At 43.1% G+C, this 21241-nt stretch overlaps 1 protein-coding gene across 3 annotated transcripts in view; it reads right to left on the reverse strand.

Annotated features, from left to right (window-relative positions):
* Positions 1 to 21241, reverse strand: part of LOC120314346 (transmembrane protein 132D-like) — a 218732-nt gene that overhangs the window by 26729 nt on the left and 170762 nt on the right. For all 3 annotated transcript variants that reach the window (XM_039357359.1, XM_039357357.1, XM_039357358.1), the window contains one exon: positions 7201 to 7344. In XM_039357359.1, the coding sequence (XP_039213293.1) occupies positions 7201 to 7344 (144 nt within the window). The remainder of the gene's footprint in view (positions 1 to 7200; positions 7345 to 21241) is intronic.

Below are 21241 nucleotides of genomic sequence, written 5' to 3' on the forward strand. Positions count from 1 at the left end.
TTTGGAAAAAGTGCAGAGAAAAGCAATTAAGATGATTAAAGGCCTGGAGACGAAAACATTTGAAGAACGGTTGCAGAATTTGAGTTTGGCTAGTCTAGAGAAAAGAAGGACGAGGGGGGACATGATAGCAGTATTCTAGTATTTGAGGGGCTGCCACAGAGAAGAGGGGGTCAACTTATTCTCCAAAGCACCTGAAGGCAGGACAAGAAGCAACGGATGGGAACTAACCAAGGAGAGAAGCAACCTAGAACTAAGGAGAAACTTCCCGACAGTGAGAACAATTAACCAGTGGAACAACCTGCCTCCAGAAGCGATGAATGCGCCAACACTGGAAGTTTTTAAGAAGAAACTGGACAGCCATTTGTCCAAAATGGTATAGGGTTTCCTCCCTGAGCAGGTGGTTGGACTAGATGACCTCCAATGTCCCTTCCAACTTTATTATTGTTATTATAATCTGCCTCCAGAAGTTGTGCATGTTCCAACACTGGAAGTTTTTAAGAAGAGACTGGACAACCAGAAGCAACGGATGAAAATTAATCAAGGAGAGAAGCAACCTGAAATTAAGGAGAAACTTCCTAACAGTGAGGACAATTAACCAGTGGAACAGCTTTGCCTTCAGAACAGACTGGAGACCCACTTGTCTGAAATGATATAGGGTCTCCTGCTTGAGCAGGGGATTGGACTAGATGACCTCCAAGGTCCCTTCCAGCTCTTTTCTGATTGACTGATACTTCAATGTGCATGTTAAAAATAGAAGTAAGATCTAAATACAGCAAGATACACATCTAAGTAGGACATCCTGAAGGTAGCTGCCCGTATTAAATGCCAAAGAACTGTAGCGTTAGAACAAACTTTGGCTACTGTTCAGGAGGTTAGAGAAGATCTAAAAAGAGATAAATATTCTGGACTATTGTGGCTATTGATTAGAAAGAGCGATATTAGATCTGCTCATCAAACTGCCTAAAAAAGGCAGTTCAGGAACAAGGCAGAAGTGGGCTCTATTTTTTTCAGAGGGCAAAAATATCCTGGCACGGGAATGTTGCTATATTTGCTTTCTGTAAAGGAGAAGGACAGGGCTTTGAGTGGGAAGTGTGAACGCTCTCCTTAGACATAAAATGTTGGCTAAGTAACTAGATTGTGGCTGTGAGAGTTGGACCAGAAGGAAGACTCCGCGCCAAAAAAATCGATGCTTTCGAATTGCGGTGTTGGAAAAGTCTCTTGAGCATCCCTGGGAGAGCAGATTGGTCGATCCTACAGGAACACAATCCTGAATGTTCTTTGGAAGGACAGATCCTGAAGCTGGAGCTCAAATATTTTGGCCAGGAGAAACAATGGCTGGAAACTGATCAAAGAGAGAAGCAACCTGGAATTAAGGAGAAACTTCCTAACAGTGAGGACAATTAACCAGTGGAACAGCTGGCCTCCAGACGAGAAGAGAGGATTCCTTGGGGAAAAGACCCTGAAGTCTAGAATAGAATAGAGCTGGAAGGGACCTTGGAGGTCTTCTAGTCCAGCCCCCTACTCAAGCAGGAGAACCTATATCATCTCAGATAGGTGAATGTCTACTGTCTTCTTAAAAATCTCCAGGGAGTGCCCACAATTTCTGGAGGCCAGCTGTTCCACTGATTAATTGTCCTCACTGTTAGGAAGTTTCTCCTTAATTCCAGGTTGCTTCTCTCTTTGATCAGTTTCCAACCATTGTTTCTCGTCCTTCCCTCTGGTGCTTTGGTGAATAACGTGACCCCCTCTGCCTTGTGGCAGCCCCTCAGATACTGGAATACTGCTATTGTGTCTCCCCTATTTCTTCTTTTCCTTAGACTAGCCAAACCCAAGTCCCGCAGCCGTTCTTCATATGTTTTGATCTCCAGGCCTCTGATCATCTTAGTTGCTCTTCTCTGAATTTTTTTCCACACTCTCTTTTTTGTGAGATGGTGACCAAAATTGGCTGCAGTATTCCAGGTGTGATGTTGGGAAAGATGGAAGGAAAAGGGAGAAGGGGATGGCAGAGGAGGAGATGGTTACATGGATCTGGGCAAAGTCTGGGAGACAGTGGAGAACTGGGGGGGGGGGCTGGTGTGGACTAGGGGTTCATAAAGAGTTGGACACAGTGACTGAACAACAAGTAACTAGTTGTCTATGGAGATTTACAGCCATCCAGGTCCTGGTTATCCCAAAGATGCTTTTTTTTTTAAAGAACTGGACTTTCTTGTTTTTCTTTGAAGATGTTTCACTTCTCATCCAAGAAGCTTCTTCAGCTCTGAGTGGACTGTGGGAAATGGAAGGATTTATACTCCTTGTAGAAAGCTGGTCATTTGCATTTTTAAGAAAGTCATTGAGGCCATTTGGAGGTTTATCTGTGTCCTCCAAATGGCCCCGAAGACTCTCTAAAAGAAGGCAAATGACCAACTGTCTGTAAGGATTATCAGTCCTTCCAGTCCCCACCATCCAGTCTGAGCTGAAGAAGCTTCTTGGATGAGAAGCAAAACATCTTCAAAGAAAAACAAGGAAGTCCAATTGTCTCCTGAAAAAGCACCTTTGGGACAACCGTAACTAGATTATGCGAAGACCTAGTTGTCTTGGAAAGTCTCAAAGGTTTTGCAAGATGTAAGGAAAGGAAAAAAGAGGATGACCAGCAGCAGAGAAGGTTGCTGGACCTAGTTACAGTGATGAGGGATGAACCATTGGAAGACTTGAAGAACCAAGTTAGGAACACCTGAAGAACACCTACTGACGTGGTCAACTGACTGGATGGCACATAGTCAATCAGCCAAATCATTAGCAATGGGAGAACCGTCTCCCAATCAAATCCACCCCATCCAACGAAGGACTTGAGTACAAATCCCTCTGGATTTCAGGATCGAAGATCCATGCTTCAACTCCAGCAAGGATGAACGAAGTCAAAGGTTAAGCAGGTAGGATCCCAAAGCTTAGGTCTCAGTCCGCACCTTCCTTCCATACTGACCCATAATTATCCTGTAAGATCAAGGAAGGGAGCAGTATGAATACTAGCAGCCAATCCCTACCCGTCAAACAAGACCCAAAGAACCTCAGTCTTACCCACGACATCAGCTCTGCCTCTTCTGCTAGGTCAGGGATAGGCAACCTCGGCTCTTTGATGACTCGTGGACTTCAACTCCCAGAATTCCTGAGCCAGCCACGCTGAGGGGAAAGGGAGAGGTTTCCAAGCTGAGCCATGCTGGCTCAGGAATTCTGGGAGTTGACGTCCACAAGTCATGAGGGGGCCATAGTTCCCCCATGCTGGGTCAGGAATTCTAGGAGTTGAAGTCCATGAGTCATGAGGGGGCTATAGTTCCCTCATGCTGGCTCAGGAATTCTGGGAGTTGAAGTCCACGAGTTATGAGGGGGGCATAGTTCCCTCATGCTGGCTCAGGAATTCTGGGAGTTGAAGTCCACGAGTCATGAGGGGACCATAGTTCCCCCATGCTGGCTCAGGAATTCTGGGAGTTGAAGTCCACGAGTCATCAAAGAGCCAAGGTTGCCTACGCCTGTGCGAGGTCATTAGATCACTTCTCCAAAGTCTTGAAAAGAAATTCTTTCTTAAAAGCATTACTTCCCCCTCTTCAAAAACAGCATTTGGTTATGGGGTCCCCTCGTCAAGACCTTCTCCTCTGACCCCCAAGTTTACATATCCATGGGACAACTTGCAACTGGCCCAGAATAAACTGGGGGACTGTTTCCTATACTTCTTTTTCCCCCACTTCCTCTCTTGATTGTACACAAAATAACGAAGCCTGCCCCCCCCCAAAGGGGAGTTTAGTTTTCATACAATTTTAAACAGGCTTTATCGAGTCTGAGTAGCTCTGTCTGTGCGTTGCTCGGCCCAAGGGATTCTTCAACAGATATTATCTTCTGCTCCTCTTTACCCTCCCCTCCTTCTCCGTCTAACACCTTCGGCTTCTGAATTTCATATCTGGTATTAAATCCCATCTCTCTTCCATGATATATCTTGATGTCAACGCTGCCTTCCATTACAACGTTCTCTCCTCTCTTCAATTTCCTCTATTATTCATATTTTATCCAGTAATAACATCTAGGTAGATGAGGCAGGGACTGCCACTTCATATTTATGAACTGAAACACACCAAGTCCTTATTACTGGATGTTTATGGAAGCCCACGAACAATCATGCAACAGGGGAGAAGTAGAGAGGGTTGATGCTCCTTCGCGCATTGTGGTTTCTTCGAATAGTCAACTCAGCTAGAGAGCGCTAGTAGACCTGGAGACGAATCAGGGCTGGGAGCAACAAGGCAGAGAAAACCCTTTACTCCAGGGAATCTTTGGTTTCCAAACAACAACAAAAGACATCCTTAAAGACAGCCCTACGGTTGGAAAACAGAGAAGAAAGCAAGACTCCCTGGCTGCATTCAGAATCAGAATGGGGCTGGAAGGGACCTTGGAGGTCTTCTAGTCCAGGCCCCTGCTCAAGCAGGAGATCTTGTACCATTTCAATCAATCAATCAATCAATCAATCAATCATAGAGCTGGAAGGGACCTTGGAGGTCTTCTAGTCCACCCCCCTGCCTGAGCAGGGTGTTGGAGTAGATGACCTCCAAGGTCCTTTCCAACCACTTCTTCTTCTTCTTCTTCTTCTTCTTCTTCTTCTTCTTCTTCTTCTTCTTCTTCTTCTTCTTCTTCTTCTTCTTCTTCTTCTTCTTCTTCTTCTTCTTCTTCTTCTTCTTCTTGTTTTGTTGTTGTTGTTGTTATTGTTGTTATTGTTGTTATTATTACAAAGGTGGCTGCTGTTTTCCTGGTGTATTATGGAGTGTTGCTGCACATTAATAAAAGAGATATGCGAATCTTATGAATTTATCAGTGAGACAGCTGGGGGGAGGGGAAAGAAGATGAATGCTACAGGGGAGGAAAGATTCAGATCTTTCTTTAACTCTTTGCTGGCCTCTGATGGTGATCAGGACAATGGCAACCCAAATATAGCAGCCTCCACAAGACAGCTTAGAGTTGACAGTACCGAGCTCTATAAATAATGTCGCCTTGGTAGAGCAGGTGGTAGACAGTCCTTTGACAGTCACAGTCAAGAACGGAGACTGTGAGGACGTTCAGAAAATAGAGTTGGATGGAAAGAGTGTAAATAAAATGTTCAGAAGCTCCACCGAAATAGAATTGCAAGGGTCAATTCCAAATCAGGAAGCAGACGTTAGGACCGGGTCTCACTCTGTTCACTTTTCAGCAAATATCGCTCTTCAAGGATGTCCTCATGCTGGTCAGAAGGGTCACTTCTAGGCTTATCTCTTCCTTGCCCCAGTTTTTTTCTGTCCAATCTGGCTCAGCTTAAGGTCATAACTCAGGGTTCTTCAAACTTGGCCCTTTTGTGACTTGTGGACTTCAACTCCCAGAATTCCTCAGCCAGCGTGCCTGACTGAGGAATTCTGGGAGGGGCCTTCAAACTTGGCCCTTTTGTGACTTGTGGACTTCAACTCCCAGAATTCCTCAGCCAGGCATGCTGACTGAGGAATTCTGGGAGTTGAAGTCCACAAGTCACAAAAGGGCCACGTTTGAAGACCCCTGTCCTAACTGTTCTGAAATCAGAGGGGTTGGAGAACCAGATCTTCCCTACTTTGAAATATGCTGTCCTCTTACAGTACTTCCTGGTTCCTTCCTTCCTTTGCAGATGAGATCCACTTAATGACCGCCTTGATTAGCCTTGTGAATGCTGGTCCCCATTGTGGCCGTAAGCCAAGGACTATCTGTGAACGTATACAGATGAGGCCGATGGTACCTTCAGGGGAATGGAGACATCTTTTGAGAAAACAACTCAACTGATCTTCTCTTGTTCATTCCCCAAAGCCAACTCTTCATTCATGCTTCCCAGAGGCTAGAAAAGTCCTGAAGTTATCCATTTCCCAGAAGGGGTACTGCGTGATCCTTTTCTCGTGAGGAAACCGACCACCTCTCTTTCCTTACTGGCTCCTGAGATCTAAGCTGATCCTCCGTTCTCAGGATCACGAATTGGCTGTCGCTGGCAAGCCTGGCTCCATCAAAACCTCTAAACAATTCCAGCAGCTACCAGCTTCAGAAACCTCCAAGTAGGTGAGATGTCAAGAGACGATGGCCAACTGACAATACCGCCAAAAAGACCATTAGAGAGGTGCTCCACCTCTCGGTTCCCTGAATGGTCCAAGCTGGAAATATTCCTCTAATGAAAATGAGAATTGGCATTTCTTCCATCTCTGCTTGCTTGTGACGCTCCTAAGCTTTTCTCCACACAATACCGAGATGACACTGGCTTGGCAGGCACAGACTGTGTCTCCAGAAGAGAACCAAGCCACCAGGCTCTTGGCCCTTGACAGACTTGGAGTTGGGTGCTTCTTCTCAAACTAGAGAAAAAGTACAATAATTGCCCCGGGCAAGTCACAAAGAAGAGGCTTCTGGGAGCACATGGAAGAAGGAAGAGCAAGCCTCTCTGGATAGGAGTGAACAGGCTCTCTTACTATTTATCAATCAACCCAGCAGAAAGGATAAGAAGCTCTCAAGATGTTCTTCAGTCAATGCGGTTGAAAGCTCCAGAGACAAATAGCAAAGTGGGGAGCAGGCACTTCAGCCCAGAGTAAATAGCAATAAGAGACATTTAATGGGGTCCTTCAGCCACTTGAGGCTCGACGTTTGCATTTCCGTGAAGAGATGGATACTCAAAGAACACCTGAGACTTAGGAGATCTTCTTCATGAAGTCATGGCATAGGCGAAGCCTCGCAAGGGAGCCATCTCCCTTCACGCTCCCAAGGAAGGAGGAACACAAGATCCAATTTTGAGATGGACCTTCAGTTCTCCATCCCCTTGGGATTATCAAGCGAAATGCCTTCCTGTTTACACCGATGTGTTCCTTGAACCCTTACCAGGGTGCCATTGGACACAAATAGGATGACAAGAAGGAATGAGGCACCTTGGTGAAGAAGATCAAGGAGTCACCAAAAGATAACACTCAAATAAGTCAATACCAAGAAAAGATAAGGACACTTTCCTATTTTCTGGCCACTGAGAAACTAAAATCCACCAAGTATGACTTTTAAGAGAGAGGTCAACATTATTAACATTTCCATCTGGATTTGCCTTCCCCGCAAACTATAATGAGATAGCAAGGGCTAGGCTTAAGTACCCCTGCATTGATAAGAGGGCCAGGAGTTTATAGGGATTGATTTTGAAAACTCATTTGTGCAAACACCTACCTTGATCACATCTTCATCTGAGGATCTGCACTCCACGGACTCCACAAGATCAGTCACTGTTCCATCTTCTTCCACCGAGACCACCTTAACAGGGACAGCCACCGTCTTCCCAGTGAGGATGGCGGTGTTTAAGATCTCTGCTTCCTGAAAGACAAAATGTATCATCATCATCATCATCATCATCATCAAGTTGGAAGGGACCTTGGAGGTCATGTAGTCCAACCCCCCTGGAATCAAGCTTATCAAAGCTTGGTTCTCTCCCTGTTTGTTGCAATAAACAAAAGGCCTTCACTGTATCTTGGCTGGTTATTGGTCAGGCGAGCTTACATCTGTTTACAAAGTGCAGAGAAGAACAACTAAGATGATTAAAAGCCTGGAGACTAAAACATATGAAGAACCACTGCAGGAATCAGGTATGTCTATTTAATGAAGAGAAAGACGAGGGGGGACATGATAGCAGTCTTCCAGTATCTCAGGGGCTGCCCCAAAGAAGAGGGAGTCAAGCTATTCTCCAAAGCGCCTGAAGGCAGGACAAGAAGCAATGGATGGAAACTAACCAAAGAGGAACGCAACCTGGAACTAAGGAGAAATTTCCTGACAGTGTGAACAACTAACCATGGAACAATTTATCTCCAGAAGCAGTGAATGCTCCAACGCTAGAGGTTTTTAAGAAGAGACTGGACAGCCATTTGTTTGAAATGGTATAAGGTTTTCTGCCTGAGCAGGGGTTGGACTAGATGACCTCCAAGGTCCCTTCCAACCCTATTATTCTACGTTCTATAATTATTTGGGTACATCAAGATAAATTATGATAAAGTTGGAGGCTCCAACCTGAAAGTTTTTCAGAAGAGATTGGACAACACTATAATAATGATAATAATAATAATAATAATACTAACAACAACAACAATAGTAGTAGTAATAACAACAACAACAATAGTAGTAATAATAATAATAATAATAATAATAATAATAATAATAATAATAATAATAATAAAAAAGTTGGAAGGGACCTTGGAGGTCATCTAGTCCAACCCTCTATACCATTTCAGATAAAGGGCTGACTGAAATGGTATGGTTTTCCGCTTCAGCAGGGGGTTGGTCTAGAAGACCTCCAAGGTCCCTTCCAACTATGTTGCTCTGATATTCTGCTGCTGATGGCGTGCGAAAATGCAAAGGTTCTTGGGAGAAGGAGATGGGAAAAAAAGATGTTAAGGCCTATGGAGAAGACCGAAGAAGTCAACATGATTTAATTTCGTTTATGCAGGCTGTAACCAAAGATGGGATGTGTTGAGGCTTCTATGAAACATTCCTTCGTTAGCAAGAGGAATGCAACCACGACATAGTAAATAATGTTAAGCAACTGCTACCCAAGACAACCGCTTCGTTTTACTTAACAGCCAGGCAAGACCTGAATAAAGATAGGAGATACTGTCTCATATGAAATTGGTCAAGCAAGGGTTATTTTCACCCTAGAAGACTTACAAGCCTGCGAAGCTAGTTAATAACCATCATAATAAAGTGGGAAGGGACCTTGGAGGTCATCTAGTCCAACCCCCTGCTCAGGCAGGAAACACTATACTGTTTCAGACAAATGTTTGTCCAGTCTCTTCTTTAAAACTTCCAGACATTTCGTGACCCAACTAGGCAACCTCATCAGCACTGGAAGGGAGTGGGGCTCACAAAGAAAAGGAGGAGGAGGAGGAATTCTGGGAGTTGAAGTCCACGAGTCCTAAAAGTTTCCAAGCTTGAGAAACATTGCGGTGGAATCTCTTGATTCCGTTCACACCTCTCCCATCTTGCCCCTTTCCTCTTCAGCTGGCATCTATCATCCGGTGCCTCAAAGAGCACGCCTCAGCCGTGCAAAACTAATTTCAAATCTTATTTAGCATCAAGTCCCCGAATTAAGAAACTAAGTGACAGCTGTTTAATTAACTCCTTAAGCTGATTAGACAGCATTACCGCAATCCCCCAAGGAAGAGTTTATATCTGTCAAGAGAGCCTAAGGCTATGTTAATGCTTCTGTTTAAATTTAGTAAGCTTCTACACCAATGTGCTCTAAAACGTTTGACATCCTCAAGGAGGGGGCTAGCTTCACAATTCCCATGTCCCTTTCTGGTCCTCCAGATGCAGAACTCTGGCAGCCTGCTCCTAATGAACCAAGGCCTGGAATTGCTATAGATGTTAATTGGGGGTATTAGGGATCAGGAACAAGCAAGAGAAGAGAAGGGAGAGAGGAACTGAAAAGGGAAGGGAGAGGAGGAGGAGGAGGAGAGGAGGAAAAGGAAGAAAGAAGATGGAGGGAGGAGGAGGAGGAAGAGGAGAAGGAGGAAAAGGAGGAGGAGGAGGAGAAGAAGGAGGAGGAGGGGGAAGGAGAAAGAGAAGGAGAAGGGGGAAGGAGAAGGAGGAGAAGAAGGAGGAGGAGGAGGAGGAGGAGGAGGAGGAGGAGAAGAAGAAGAAGAAGAAGAAGAAGAAGAAGAAGAAGAAGAAGAAGAAGAAGAAGAAGAAGAAGAAGAAGAAGAAGAAGAAGAAGAAGAAGAAAAACCAACTCCTTCTCAAGATCAACAAGAAGGGGAGGAGGAGGAGAGGAGGAGGAGGAGGAGGAGGGGAAAAGGAAGAAAGAAGATGGAGGGAGGAGGAGGAAAAGGAGAAGGAGAAGGAGGAAGAGGAGGAGGAGGAGGAGGAGGAGAAGAAGGAGGAGGGAAAGGAGGAGGAGGAGAAAAAGAAGAAGGAGAAGGAGAAAGAGAAGAAGAAGAAGAAGAAGAAGAAGAAGAAGAAGAAGGAGGAGGAGGAGGAGGAGGAGGAGGAGGAGGAGGAGGAGGAGGAGGAGGAGGAGGAGGAGAATTACCCATTCCGTCCCTCCCAAAAGCTGTCCCAATGGCCTTGCAAGTTGCCTATCACGTTATGACTTGTTCTAGGAATTTGAACTGGCCTTCCAGCTCCGACTCTACCTATCTGGAACCTAGGTTGATTTGCGTCTTCAGTTGAGCAGGACTTCATCTTATGCTTTATCGGCTGCAAGGCAACATGTCAACATCAATGGCCATCAGCCATACCTGTCGCTTGCTTGTCCAAATCACAGAGCTTGTCAAGCTTTTGAAGTTAAAAGGTACCGACAGAAACCAGTCATTAATTTCCAGGTTCTGAACCCATGCTTCCATGAAACTCTGCATGAATAGTTACATGTTTTCAACAAAGTTCTTTAGATGATAATCAAAGAAGCCGATACTTTTGAGAATGGATGACCTTCTATTCTGGCTCCCTCCTTCAGCAAACCAACAGGTCTTCCCTCTATTCATACAAGGTATAGGAAAAACAAATGCCTAACTTATTAAAGGAAGCACATATTTCCAGCTCTGAGAGGAGAGGAGAGGAGAGAAGAGGAGAGGAGAGGAGAGGAGAGGAGAGGGGAGAGGAGAGGAGAGGAGAGGAGAGGGGAGGGGAGAGGGGAGAGGAGAGGAGAGGAGAGAGGAGGGAGGGAGAGAGGAGGAGGGAAGGGAGGGGAAGAGGAGAGGGGAGGGGAGGGAGAGGAGAGGGGAGAGGAGAGGAGAGGAGAGGGAGGAGAGGGGAGAGGAGAGGAGAAGGGAGAGGGGAGAGGGGAGGAGAGGAGAGGGGAGGGGAGAGGAGGAGGAGAGGGGAGGGGAGGGGAGAGGAGAGGAGAAGAGAGGAGAGGGGAGGGGAGAGGAGAGGAGAGGAGAGGAGAGGGGAGGAGAGGGGAGGGGAGGGAAGAGGAGAGGGGGGAGGGGAGGGGAGGAGGGGAGAGGGGAGGGGAGAGGAGAGAGGAGAGAGGTGGATGATCACTTAAACATGAGCGAGCAGTGATTATATGAACAGAGGCATAGAATCAAAATCATGTGAAGTATTAGTATTACTTTATAAAACTTTAGTAAGACCACACCTGGAATACTGCATCCAGTGTTGGTCACCAAAAAAAAAAGACGTTGAGACTTCGGAAAAAGTGGAAAGAAGAGCAACTAAGATGATTAAAGGCTTGAAGATAAAAATATATGAAGAGCGGATTTAGATTTGGCCAATCTAGAGAAAAGAAGGACTAGGGGGGACATGATAGCAGTATTCCACTATTTGAGGGGTCGCCACAAAGAAGAGAGGGTCAGCTTATTTTTCAAAGGACCAAAAGGCAAGACAAGAAACAATGGATGGAAACTAATCAAGGAGAGAAGCAACCTAGAATTAAGAAGAATCTTCCTGACAGTGAGAACAATCAACTAGTGGAATGACTTGCCTCCACTGGAGGTTTTTAAGAAGAGACTGGACTACCACTTCTCTGAAATGGTATAGGGTCTCCTGCTTGAGCAAGGGGCTGGACTAGAAGACCTCCAAGGTCCCTTCCAGCTCTATTCTGATTGACTTCTGATTGATTGAGTGGGAGAAGGAGAGATCTATAGCTGGATCTAACAATCACAGTATTGCTGAGTACCTTGGAAGAAAAGTCGGAAGCATTCTTAGAGAATGTCCTAGCCACACCCAACCAATAACTCAGTTTTCCAAACATGATGGCTTACCAAGCCCATGGTTTCACTGAAGCCCACGTTAAGGTGACCATCCACGAAAGCTTCCTGCCCTCAAGGCACAGACAGTCACGATGGAGCAGGATCAGAGAGAACTCGTTCAGACAAAATAAAAGATTTTCTGCCCTAATCAAAGTGAATGTTTAACGCTGGACTTCAAAGGGAGGTGATGTAATTGAACGATGGATGTGCTGGCTACTTTAATTAAAATCTTGCAACCGGCGTTTGGCGTTTCTACCAATCTTCGTAAGAATGGGGCTGCTGTGGTTTGGAAACACCTACCAGCCCTCTCTCTTTGAACCTGGTTTTAGAGTCCCTGAATGGATGGAAATGCAACGGGAAGCTGGCATCCAGCAGTCAGGCAAGATTTTATGTCAAATAATGCTTCCAACACGAGAGACAATTTGTAGCTTGGTTGTTTTCTTGTAGACGTTCATTATCCTACTAGGTAATGTAATCAGTGCTAAAAGGGAGGGGGTTTGGGGGGGAGAAGGAGAAAGAGGAGGAGGAGGAGGAAGACTGTGACTCCTTGGTGCTCTCTGAACTTTGTGGTTATCTTCCAGACGTTTCATGACCCAACTAGGTAACCTCATCATTGCTAGAAGGGAGTGGGGTTTGCAGGGGGGGGGAGAGGAGGAGGAGGAGGAGGGGAAAGAGGAGAAGGACTGTGGGGTCCTTGGTGCTTTCTGAGCTGGGTGGTTTTCTTCCAGACGTTTCATCATCCAACCAGGTAATATCATCAGTGCAGTCTGAGAATTGCTAGTTTTAACTCTCTTCCTTCCAATCGAACTATCTAAACTTCGCTGTCTCTGGGTCCTCTGGAATGCAGCCGCTCCCTCCCTCCCTCCCTCCCTCTTGGGAATCCAGACCCCATTCCACCACACCACCCTATTGACTGGCTGACCCGATTTCAATAGTCAACTATCTGATGAATGACTCACCCCAATATTGATAAGAACCGATCGATTCAACTCAGCACCATTTGAATTTAGCTAACGAGCCACACGTGGAAAAATAAAAGCGAAATCTTTCGCAGCAATGAAGAACGGCGGAGAGAAGAAGCATATATATGCAATTATTCTAAAAATTTGAGTCCCAGGTATATTCATTTATTAAAAAGGTATACTAAAACACTGATCTCCGGGACAAAAAATACTAAGCTTTCGTTTAGCAACTGCTAACGTCGTCAAAGTGTAGGCTGACACACTTTTTTCAGTGCTATTATAACTTCGAACCATCACTAAATGAACTGTTGCAGCTACTCCCTGTAGTTTTATGCTGAAGAGCATAAAAGGATGGAGAATGGGACAAACGATTGGACATTTCCAAAGGGGAGCAGTGGTCAGCCCCTTCTGATCAGCCCTAGCAGGGGGCTGGACTAGAAGACCTCCAAGGTCCCTTCCAGCTCTATTCTATTCTATTAAAGAAGGAAAGAAAAAAAAACAACCTGTCCACTTTTCTAACAAGATCCCTGGAAACTTGCAAACAGCAGCAGCAGAGCCTTGCCAAGTACAGTGTGGCAGTCAGCAACAATTGCTTAATGTCTAATCCCGCTGGAACGATTTGCCCCCAGAACTTATGTTAATGTCAGCCCGGTGCAGTCGGAAAATAAATCTCATCTCAATATCAGGTTATGTCTTTGGGACATGCAACGTGATTTCCATAATCTGATGAACGGAAGGAATTACACACAAGGTTGTTTTTTTTTTTTAACCTGATGACCATGTTAGGCTGTCATTTTTTATTATTACTGGCAGTTATTGAGGCAGGGCCCAGCCAGGAACGTGATAAAAATAGAAAAACGGCGGATTCATTTATTAGAGTCATTAGTATTGGTCTTAGCGATGTTCAGCAGGATTTCACCAATGTGTCACCGCTGCAGTCCAGTTAGGCGGTGCAGATAAAAACAAACTCAATTCTCACACACCGATGTACAGTTTGCAATTTCTTTAATCAATTGGGATGCGAGCAGAATTTTTTTTTAAGAAAAGAAGATGCGTTCGCCTGCCCTGTGTTTATTTCATCTGCACAACAGCTTCTCGGAAGGAGGCGTGTTTTTTTTTTCCAAGAGGAAGACAAGAACAACCACGAGGAAAATAATCGTCAGCACAGAGGATCGTTCGCGTTTTTAACCCTTCCGAAGCATCGATAGGGTGATTCGCTCAAAAAAATGTCTGTTTCCGATCTATTGTTTTCTGTAAATTGACGAAAGATTTTTTAAAAAATAAAATAAAAAAATAAAATGAGATTAAATCGTGGATGCAAACCGACGTAAAGTGAGAAAAAGAAAAGAAGAAAGGAATGGAGAGAAAGTTAAAAAGGCAAGAAAGGAGATAAAAGAAAAAGCTAGCACTGATGACGTTACCTAGTTTGATAATGAAATGTCTGCAAGAAAACCACCAAGCTCAGAGAGCATAAAGGACCCCACAAATAGGGGGAAAGATATAAGTAGCTTCCAATCTTTTTTTTACAGCAGTTATAATACAAATTTACCTCTTTATGGTTACAGTATAATTCTCTTCTTTCTATAATCTATTCTTCCTCGTCATCAAAATCAGAGATTCATTTTTTTTCCTGTTTCATGCAAAAAAAAGTATTTTTGGGTTTCCAGGAACATCTGCTTTTAATCTAGAAGAGATGGAAAATAGAAGATAATAGAATTGGAGGTAAGGATACAATAGAGTAGAGTGGAGTGGAGTGGAGTGGGATGGGATGGGATGAGACGGGAATAGAGTAGAATAGAATGGAGTAGAATAGAATGGAATAGAATAGAATAGAATAGAATAGAATAGAATAGAATAGAATAGAATAGAATAGAATAGAATAGAATGTGGAATCAATAGAATAGAATAGAATAGAATAAATATTGGAATATAGAATAGAATAGAATAAATATTGGAATATAGAATAGAATAGAATAGAATAGAATATATAGAATAGAATAGAATAGAATAGAATGTGGAATCAATAGAATAGAATAGAATAGAATAGAATAGAATAGAATAGAATAGAATAGAATAGAATAGAATAGAATAGAATAGAATAGAATAGAATAGAATAGAATGTGGAATCAATAGAATAGAATAGAATAGAATAGAATAGAATGTGGAATCAATAGAATAGAATAGAATAGAATAGAATAGAATAGAATAGAATAGAGTTTGAAGGGATCTTGGAGGTCTTCTACTCCAACCCCTTGCTCATCATCTTTGATGATGATGATGTTATCCATCCAATTGGGTCCAAATCTTGGCGATACTATGGACCAGGTCTCTCCACATCTTCTGATCTGGTGCTACCTCTTTGAGTTTTTCTATGCTCTGGCTGGTGTCATGAAACATGGTGTCCACCCTCCATGTTTTTGATGGTCTGGTTTCCTTTTAGTGCTAACTCTTCCAAACACAATTGCTTTCTCCAGTGAATACCTTCTTTATACACTAAACATGCTCCTCTGCTCTCGAGTTCATACACCTAAATTTAGATGCCGTTTGGAAAAACTCTCATTAATATCTACTGTAGGCTTGATATATTGTCCTGGAATTTCCATACAGTTGGTTTCCATTTTCATATTTTGGAAGATGCAAAGACAGGATTGACTGAATATACAATGGGCCAGGTTGGTAAGAGAGATCCTTTTTTTTTTTTCTTGCCAAAAGAGTTTTTCTTACACCTCTACAATAAACAGTGTTTTGTGACAGGCTGGGATATTAAATCCTGGACTTGCATCCATCAGGTATATTGATTACTTTTAGACATTTCCTTGTGTAGCCATCGGGCTGATAAATGAGCACTGGGGGCTCCAGGTTTGAGAAGCTAAGACAAGATTATTTAACAGTTTTTTTAAAAAAACCAGGAGTTCAAAGATAACGGAACAAATTTGGTGAGAGCCTAAGAATTCTTGGATCAGCCGAAGATCAAATTAGACTGTCATCCTTGACAGTTTTAATAAGGAGGAGGATATGAATCTGGTTAAAGGACTCAAAATGTTCTTGTAGGCCACAAGAGCTGGCCTTCTACAGCAGGAGTCAAATGAACATCTTCATAGTCCTGACTAAATTTCTCTTTCCTAAATACACCTACTCCAAACCTTCTTGGGTTCTTCTCATTTTCAGCCTTGAAGGGTTTGGATCCTGATGCTCCAAGTCAAAAGAAGTGTTTCCCAAAAAAAGACTTCAGCGATAATCGCTCTGCATTTCCAATAAAACGCAGCATGAACATGAGATACATCTGAATCAGATTTACAACCTCATAGATACAGACAAAGCAGCACTACTCAGCTTCTGTTTGACCCAGCTCAAAGAACGTTATTTCCAAATGCTCGGTTTATTGTCCATAAGGGGGAACTGCTCACGGGGAGGTGGAAAGATGCGAGATTTATGCTGATGGAAACTTCTTTAGATATATGTCCACGGCCAACGAGCCATTAGGTCAATCTTGCACTGGACTTTTCTTAATTGCTCAAAAGTGCTCCACATTAGATAAACTCAACCTTTGCTCCTTCTAGAAAGCCATTTCCTTAATGAGCCAATAGCACAGAATGTGATTTCTCAGAGAAGGAGTTCCATCATTTTTAGCCTTGCTCTGCTTTTCCTTAGTCACTGTTTGCAACTTTGCCTAAGAAGTGGAACTTTGATCCCATTTATGTCCCCCTAAAAAAAAAAAAAAACCCAACCCCGCCCCCCAGAACTGGTTAGGCTGTTATCTTGTTCGTGCTGATGGATTGCTCTAAGGGGCTCTTGCTGAGTCCGCGACAGTGAAGGGCTTTTAATCCCAACTTCTCTAAAAACTGCTTCGCTGTTCGAGACATAAAGGAATGGTGGGTCCATCAGCAAGACAGGAATGGCTGCTGATAAATTGGGCTGCCTGAAATGAAGGAGGAGATGGACATCTGTGCTAATATTGTGCAGTGTGCGTGTGGGGGGGTCCTTGGCGGTCTTTGAGCTTGGTAGTTTTCTTGCAGACATTTCATTACCAAACTAGGTAATATGATCCTTGTGAGAAGGGGGTGGGGTTTGGAGGAGGAGGAAGGAGGAAGAAGAAGAAGAAGAAGAAGAAGAAGAAGAAGAAGAAGAAGAAGAAGAAGAAGAAGAAGAAGAAGAAGAAGAAGAAGAAGAAGAAGAAAAGAAGAAGAAGAAGAAGAAGAAGAAGAAGAAGAAGAAGAAGAAGAAGAAGAAGAAGAAGAAGAAGAAGAAGAAGAAGAAGAAGAAGAAGAAGACAACTGGGCTGGACTAGAAGACCTCCAAGATCCCTTCCAGCTTCTATTCTATTCTATTCTATTCTATTCTATTCTATTCTATTCTATTCTATTCTATTCTATTCTATTCTTTATTCTATTCCATTCCATTCTATTCTATTCTATTCTATTCTATTCTATTCTATTCTATTCTATTCTATTCTATTCTATTCTATTCTTTATTCTATTCTATTCTTTATTCTATTCCATTCCATTCCATTCTATATTCTGTTCTATTCTATTCTTTATTCTATTCTATTCTTTATTCTATTCTATTCTTTATTCTATTCCATTCCATTCCATTCTATATTCTATTCTATTCTATTCTATTCTATTCTATTCTATTCTATTCTATTCTATTCTATTCTATTCTATTCTATTCTATTCTATTCTTTATTCTATTCTATTCTTTATTCTATTCCATTCCATTCCATTCTATATTCTATTCTATTCTATTCTATTCTATTCTATTCTACTCTATTCTATTCTATTCCACATCTCCTTTCACACATTACCCGATGCCCAGACTAGTTACAATGGATAATGGCTGCCCAAACCAGTTTTAGTGAACTCAGATTGTTGGTGAATGTTATTAATGGATTAAAGATGTTTGGCCTGATTAATTCTCTGCATTTTAATCAATTCGTCGTCTAGGTTTAAATAAATGGGCTTGTCCCTTCCAACCCATGATAGATGCCTTTTTGAAATACTGAAGCCATAAGTGATGTACCATTCCATAAACATTCTCTCAGACATCCATCCACCATGGAACCCCACCACAAAGCTTTAAGATGGGCCATTCATTCATTTTCAACATTGCCGCTAATCATTTATAAATCTATTCATCTAATCTATTAATGCACAAGCTGCATTAATAGAGGGATAGAATCAAGATCACACGAAGCTCTAGTATCGCTTTAGGAGGACTTAGTAAGAGCACGCTTGGAATACTGCACCCAGTTCTGGTCACCACAATATAAAAAACGATGTTGAGACTCTGGAAAGAGTGCAGAGAAGAGCAACAAAGATGATTAAGGGCCTGGAAGCTGAAACATACAAAGAACGATTGTAGGAATTGGGTATGTCTAGTCCAGTGATGGCGAACCTTTTAGAGACCGAGTGCCTAAAAACCAGCCCCGGGCCCGTTCCACACCCCTGCCCTGCCCCTGCTCTGGCCCTCCATCCCCTGCCCCACTTGCCCACAGGACCACTCACTGCCTCCAGGACCCGCCGCAGATTGCCCAGGCAGCCCAACAGCGCTATGGCGGCCACACCCTCTGCCCGCATCCTGCACCATCAACTGCATGATGGGGTGTGAGGGCAGAGTCTTGTCTACGCTGCCTGGCTGCCATATCCTTGGCTGCACTGCTCCACGTGGGCCACCCTTGAAGGCGAGTCTCCTTCAGGGGGGCTGCTGGAGAAAAAGAAGCAAGGCTGGGGCAATGGCACATGTGCTCATAGAGAGGGCTCCAAGTGCCGCCTCTGGCACCCGTGCCATAGGTTTGCCACCACTGGTCTAGTCTATTGAAAAGAAGGACTAGGGGTGACATGATGGCACTGTTCCAGTATCTGAGGAGCTGCCACAAGGAAGAGGGGGTCCACCCATCTTCAAGTGGCTGAGGTTGAGACACATGGATCTAGTACAGTGGTTCTCAACCTTTTTAATGCCGCGAACCCCAACCGGTCATAAGTCGAGGACTACTCAACCGGTCGTAAGTCGAGGACTACTCAACTGGTGCAGCACCATTTGCAGAATGGGACTTTTGGCGGGCTCAGCAGGGCAGAGACAGCCTGGACAATTCCTATTGGCTTTGAAAGCCAATAGAATTAGACTCTATTCAAGAGAGTCTATTCTATTGGCTTTCAAAAGCCAATAGAATAAAAGGGAGTAGCACAGCTAAGGAAAAGGGGGGAAAAAATGGCGGACTGCGTTGTTTGGCGACCCCCGTGAAATGGTCGTTCGACCCCAAATGGGGTCCCGACCCACAGGTTGAGAACCACTGATGTAGTAGCTCTTCTGCACATCCAATTCAGAGAAACCATGGATAGAAGCTAACCAAGGAGAGAATTAACAGAAATTTCTTAATAGTGAGAGCAATCAACCAACGGAAGAGCTTGCCTTCAGAGGTTGTGGGCGCTCCATGACTGGAGGCTTTTAAGAAGAGACTGGACAGCCACATATCAGGAATGATATATTGGTAAAGGGAGCTGGGAGTTTGACTAGAAGACCTCTGAAGTCCCTTTTATGTTTTTTTTAAACTCCTCCTTTAAAATCACAGGGCAAACCATGAATCCAGCAAAATTGAGTGATCTAGTCTATGTTTGCAGCTCTGAGGAACTCAGAGTAGGAAAGAAGCACTATGCTACTGAGGTTTAAGCATTATACAGAGGCACGCTTTCCCTAAACGAGAGCTGTTTGCTTGTTTTTCCCCCTGACTCTCTCTCTCTCTCTCTCTCTTTAAAAAAATGTTATTTTTCTAAAAGAGCTATTTTTCTCTCTTAGCCTTGAATAGCCAAGCAATTTTCTATCAACTTAAAAAAACCCAAAGTGGGGGGGAGGGGGGGGAGGAAAGCAAAACAAACAGAACACTTCATCAAGGACATCAGAAATTACAATCAACAGGTACCAGCCTGCAAATATTTAAACAAATCGCTTCATCGGTTGCGGTGCATTGCGAAGCAGAAAGGCCGATAGAATTCCTATATAAGGCCAAGGGGCTGGCAGATGGCAAGGCCGGTGTTCAGATAATGGGGGCGTTTTTACTCTGATTGAGGACTCACTGGAGTCACATGCACACTACAAGGATTAGACAATCCGTGGATGAATAATTAGTGTGCCACTGAACCAGTGCCAGCTTAGCTGGTGAGCCGTCAGTCAAGAAACCGTTGCATATTGATAATGTTTTGTGCCACATGGAACTCTTCAACAAAAGAGAATATTTGTAGTTCCGGATTAAACCGTGGGGTCCTTGGTTCTCCCTGACCTTGGTGGTTTCTTTGCAGATGTTTCATGACCCAACTAGGTAACATCGTCAGTGCTAGAAGGAGTGGAATTTGCAGGGAGGAGGAGGAGGAGGAGGAGGAGGAGGAAGAAGAAGAAGAAGAAGAAGAAGAAGAAGAAGAAGAAGAAGAAGAAGAAGAAGAAGAAGAAGAAGAAGAAGAAGAAGAAGAAGAAGAAGACAACGGCTGTGGGGTCCTTGGTGTTCTCCGAGCTTGGCTGTTTGCTTGCAGATACTTCATTACCCAACTAGATAACATATCAGTGCAATTTGAGAGTTGCTAAGGATGCTCTTTCTCTCAACCAAACTAAATGTGAGGCACTATTCCATGTTTATATATAAACAGAAGCTTGTCCTGCTACTGTTGGTGGGCTGTGTGTGTGTGAAATTCGGCCATCAATAGTTGCTTGGGATAACCACATTTACCCAGCATTCAAAGCAAAAAAGATAAGGAGAAGGAAAGAATAGAACCAGCAGCCTATACCCAGATAAGCAAGGATTAATACCAGACAAACAAGCAGAGGGAAAATGAATGACCAAGGAGAAAACCACAACCCCAGCAACACGGAAAGAGAGGACGTAGCCCACAGCTGCATAATGGTTAGAGAAAGAAAATCAGAAAGGATTCTCCATAACCTATTCGGCTATAAAAAGAGATTTGTGCTTTCAGAGTTGCAAGATTCTGTTCATGCAGTCTTACAATAAAGCAAAATTAGTTCATCCAGTCGTATTTCCTGTCTGCTCTATTTAGGAAGGAATATCAGGAAAGATTCTATTCTATTCTATTCTATTCTATTCTATTCTATTCTATTCTATTCTATTCTATTCTATTCTATTCTATTCTATATTCCTATTCTATTCTATTCTATTCTATTCTATTCTATTCTATTCTATTCTATTCTATTCCTTTCTCTATTCTATTCTATTCTATTCTATTCTATTCTATTCTATTCTATTCTATTCTATTCTATTCTATTCCTTTCTCTATTCTATTCTATTCTATTCTATTCTATTCTATTCTATTCTATTCTATTCTATCTATTCTATTCTATTCTATTCTATTCTATTCTATTCTATTCTATTCTATTCTATTCTATTCTATATATTCCAGATATATTTAAGGTCAGCCCCATTGCATTGCAATAGACAAAAGTTAAGAACCATATTGTCTACAATTCTAATTTCAGTAGGATTATGATTGTATCTTATGATTGATGATCTATGAATTATCACTTTGTTGTTTATATGTGCACTGAGAACTGATGCACCAGAGACAAATT

This window comes from Crotalus tigris, unplaced genomic scaffold (genome assembly GCF_016545835.1).
Source record: "Crotalus tigris isolate CLP2741 ecotype Arizona unplaced genomic scaffold, ASM1654583v1 scf7180000018891.247784533:1973344, whole genome shotgun sequence".
Classification (NCBI taxonomy): Eukaryota; Metazoa; Chordata; class Lepidosauria; order Squamata; family Viperidae; genus Crotalus; species Crotalus tigris.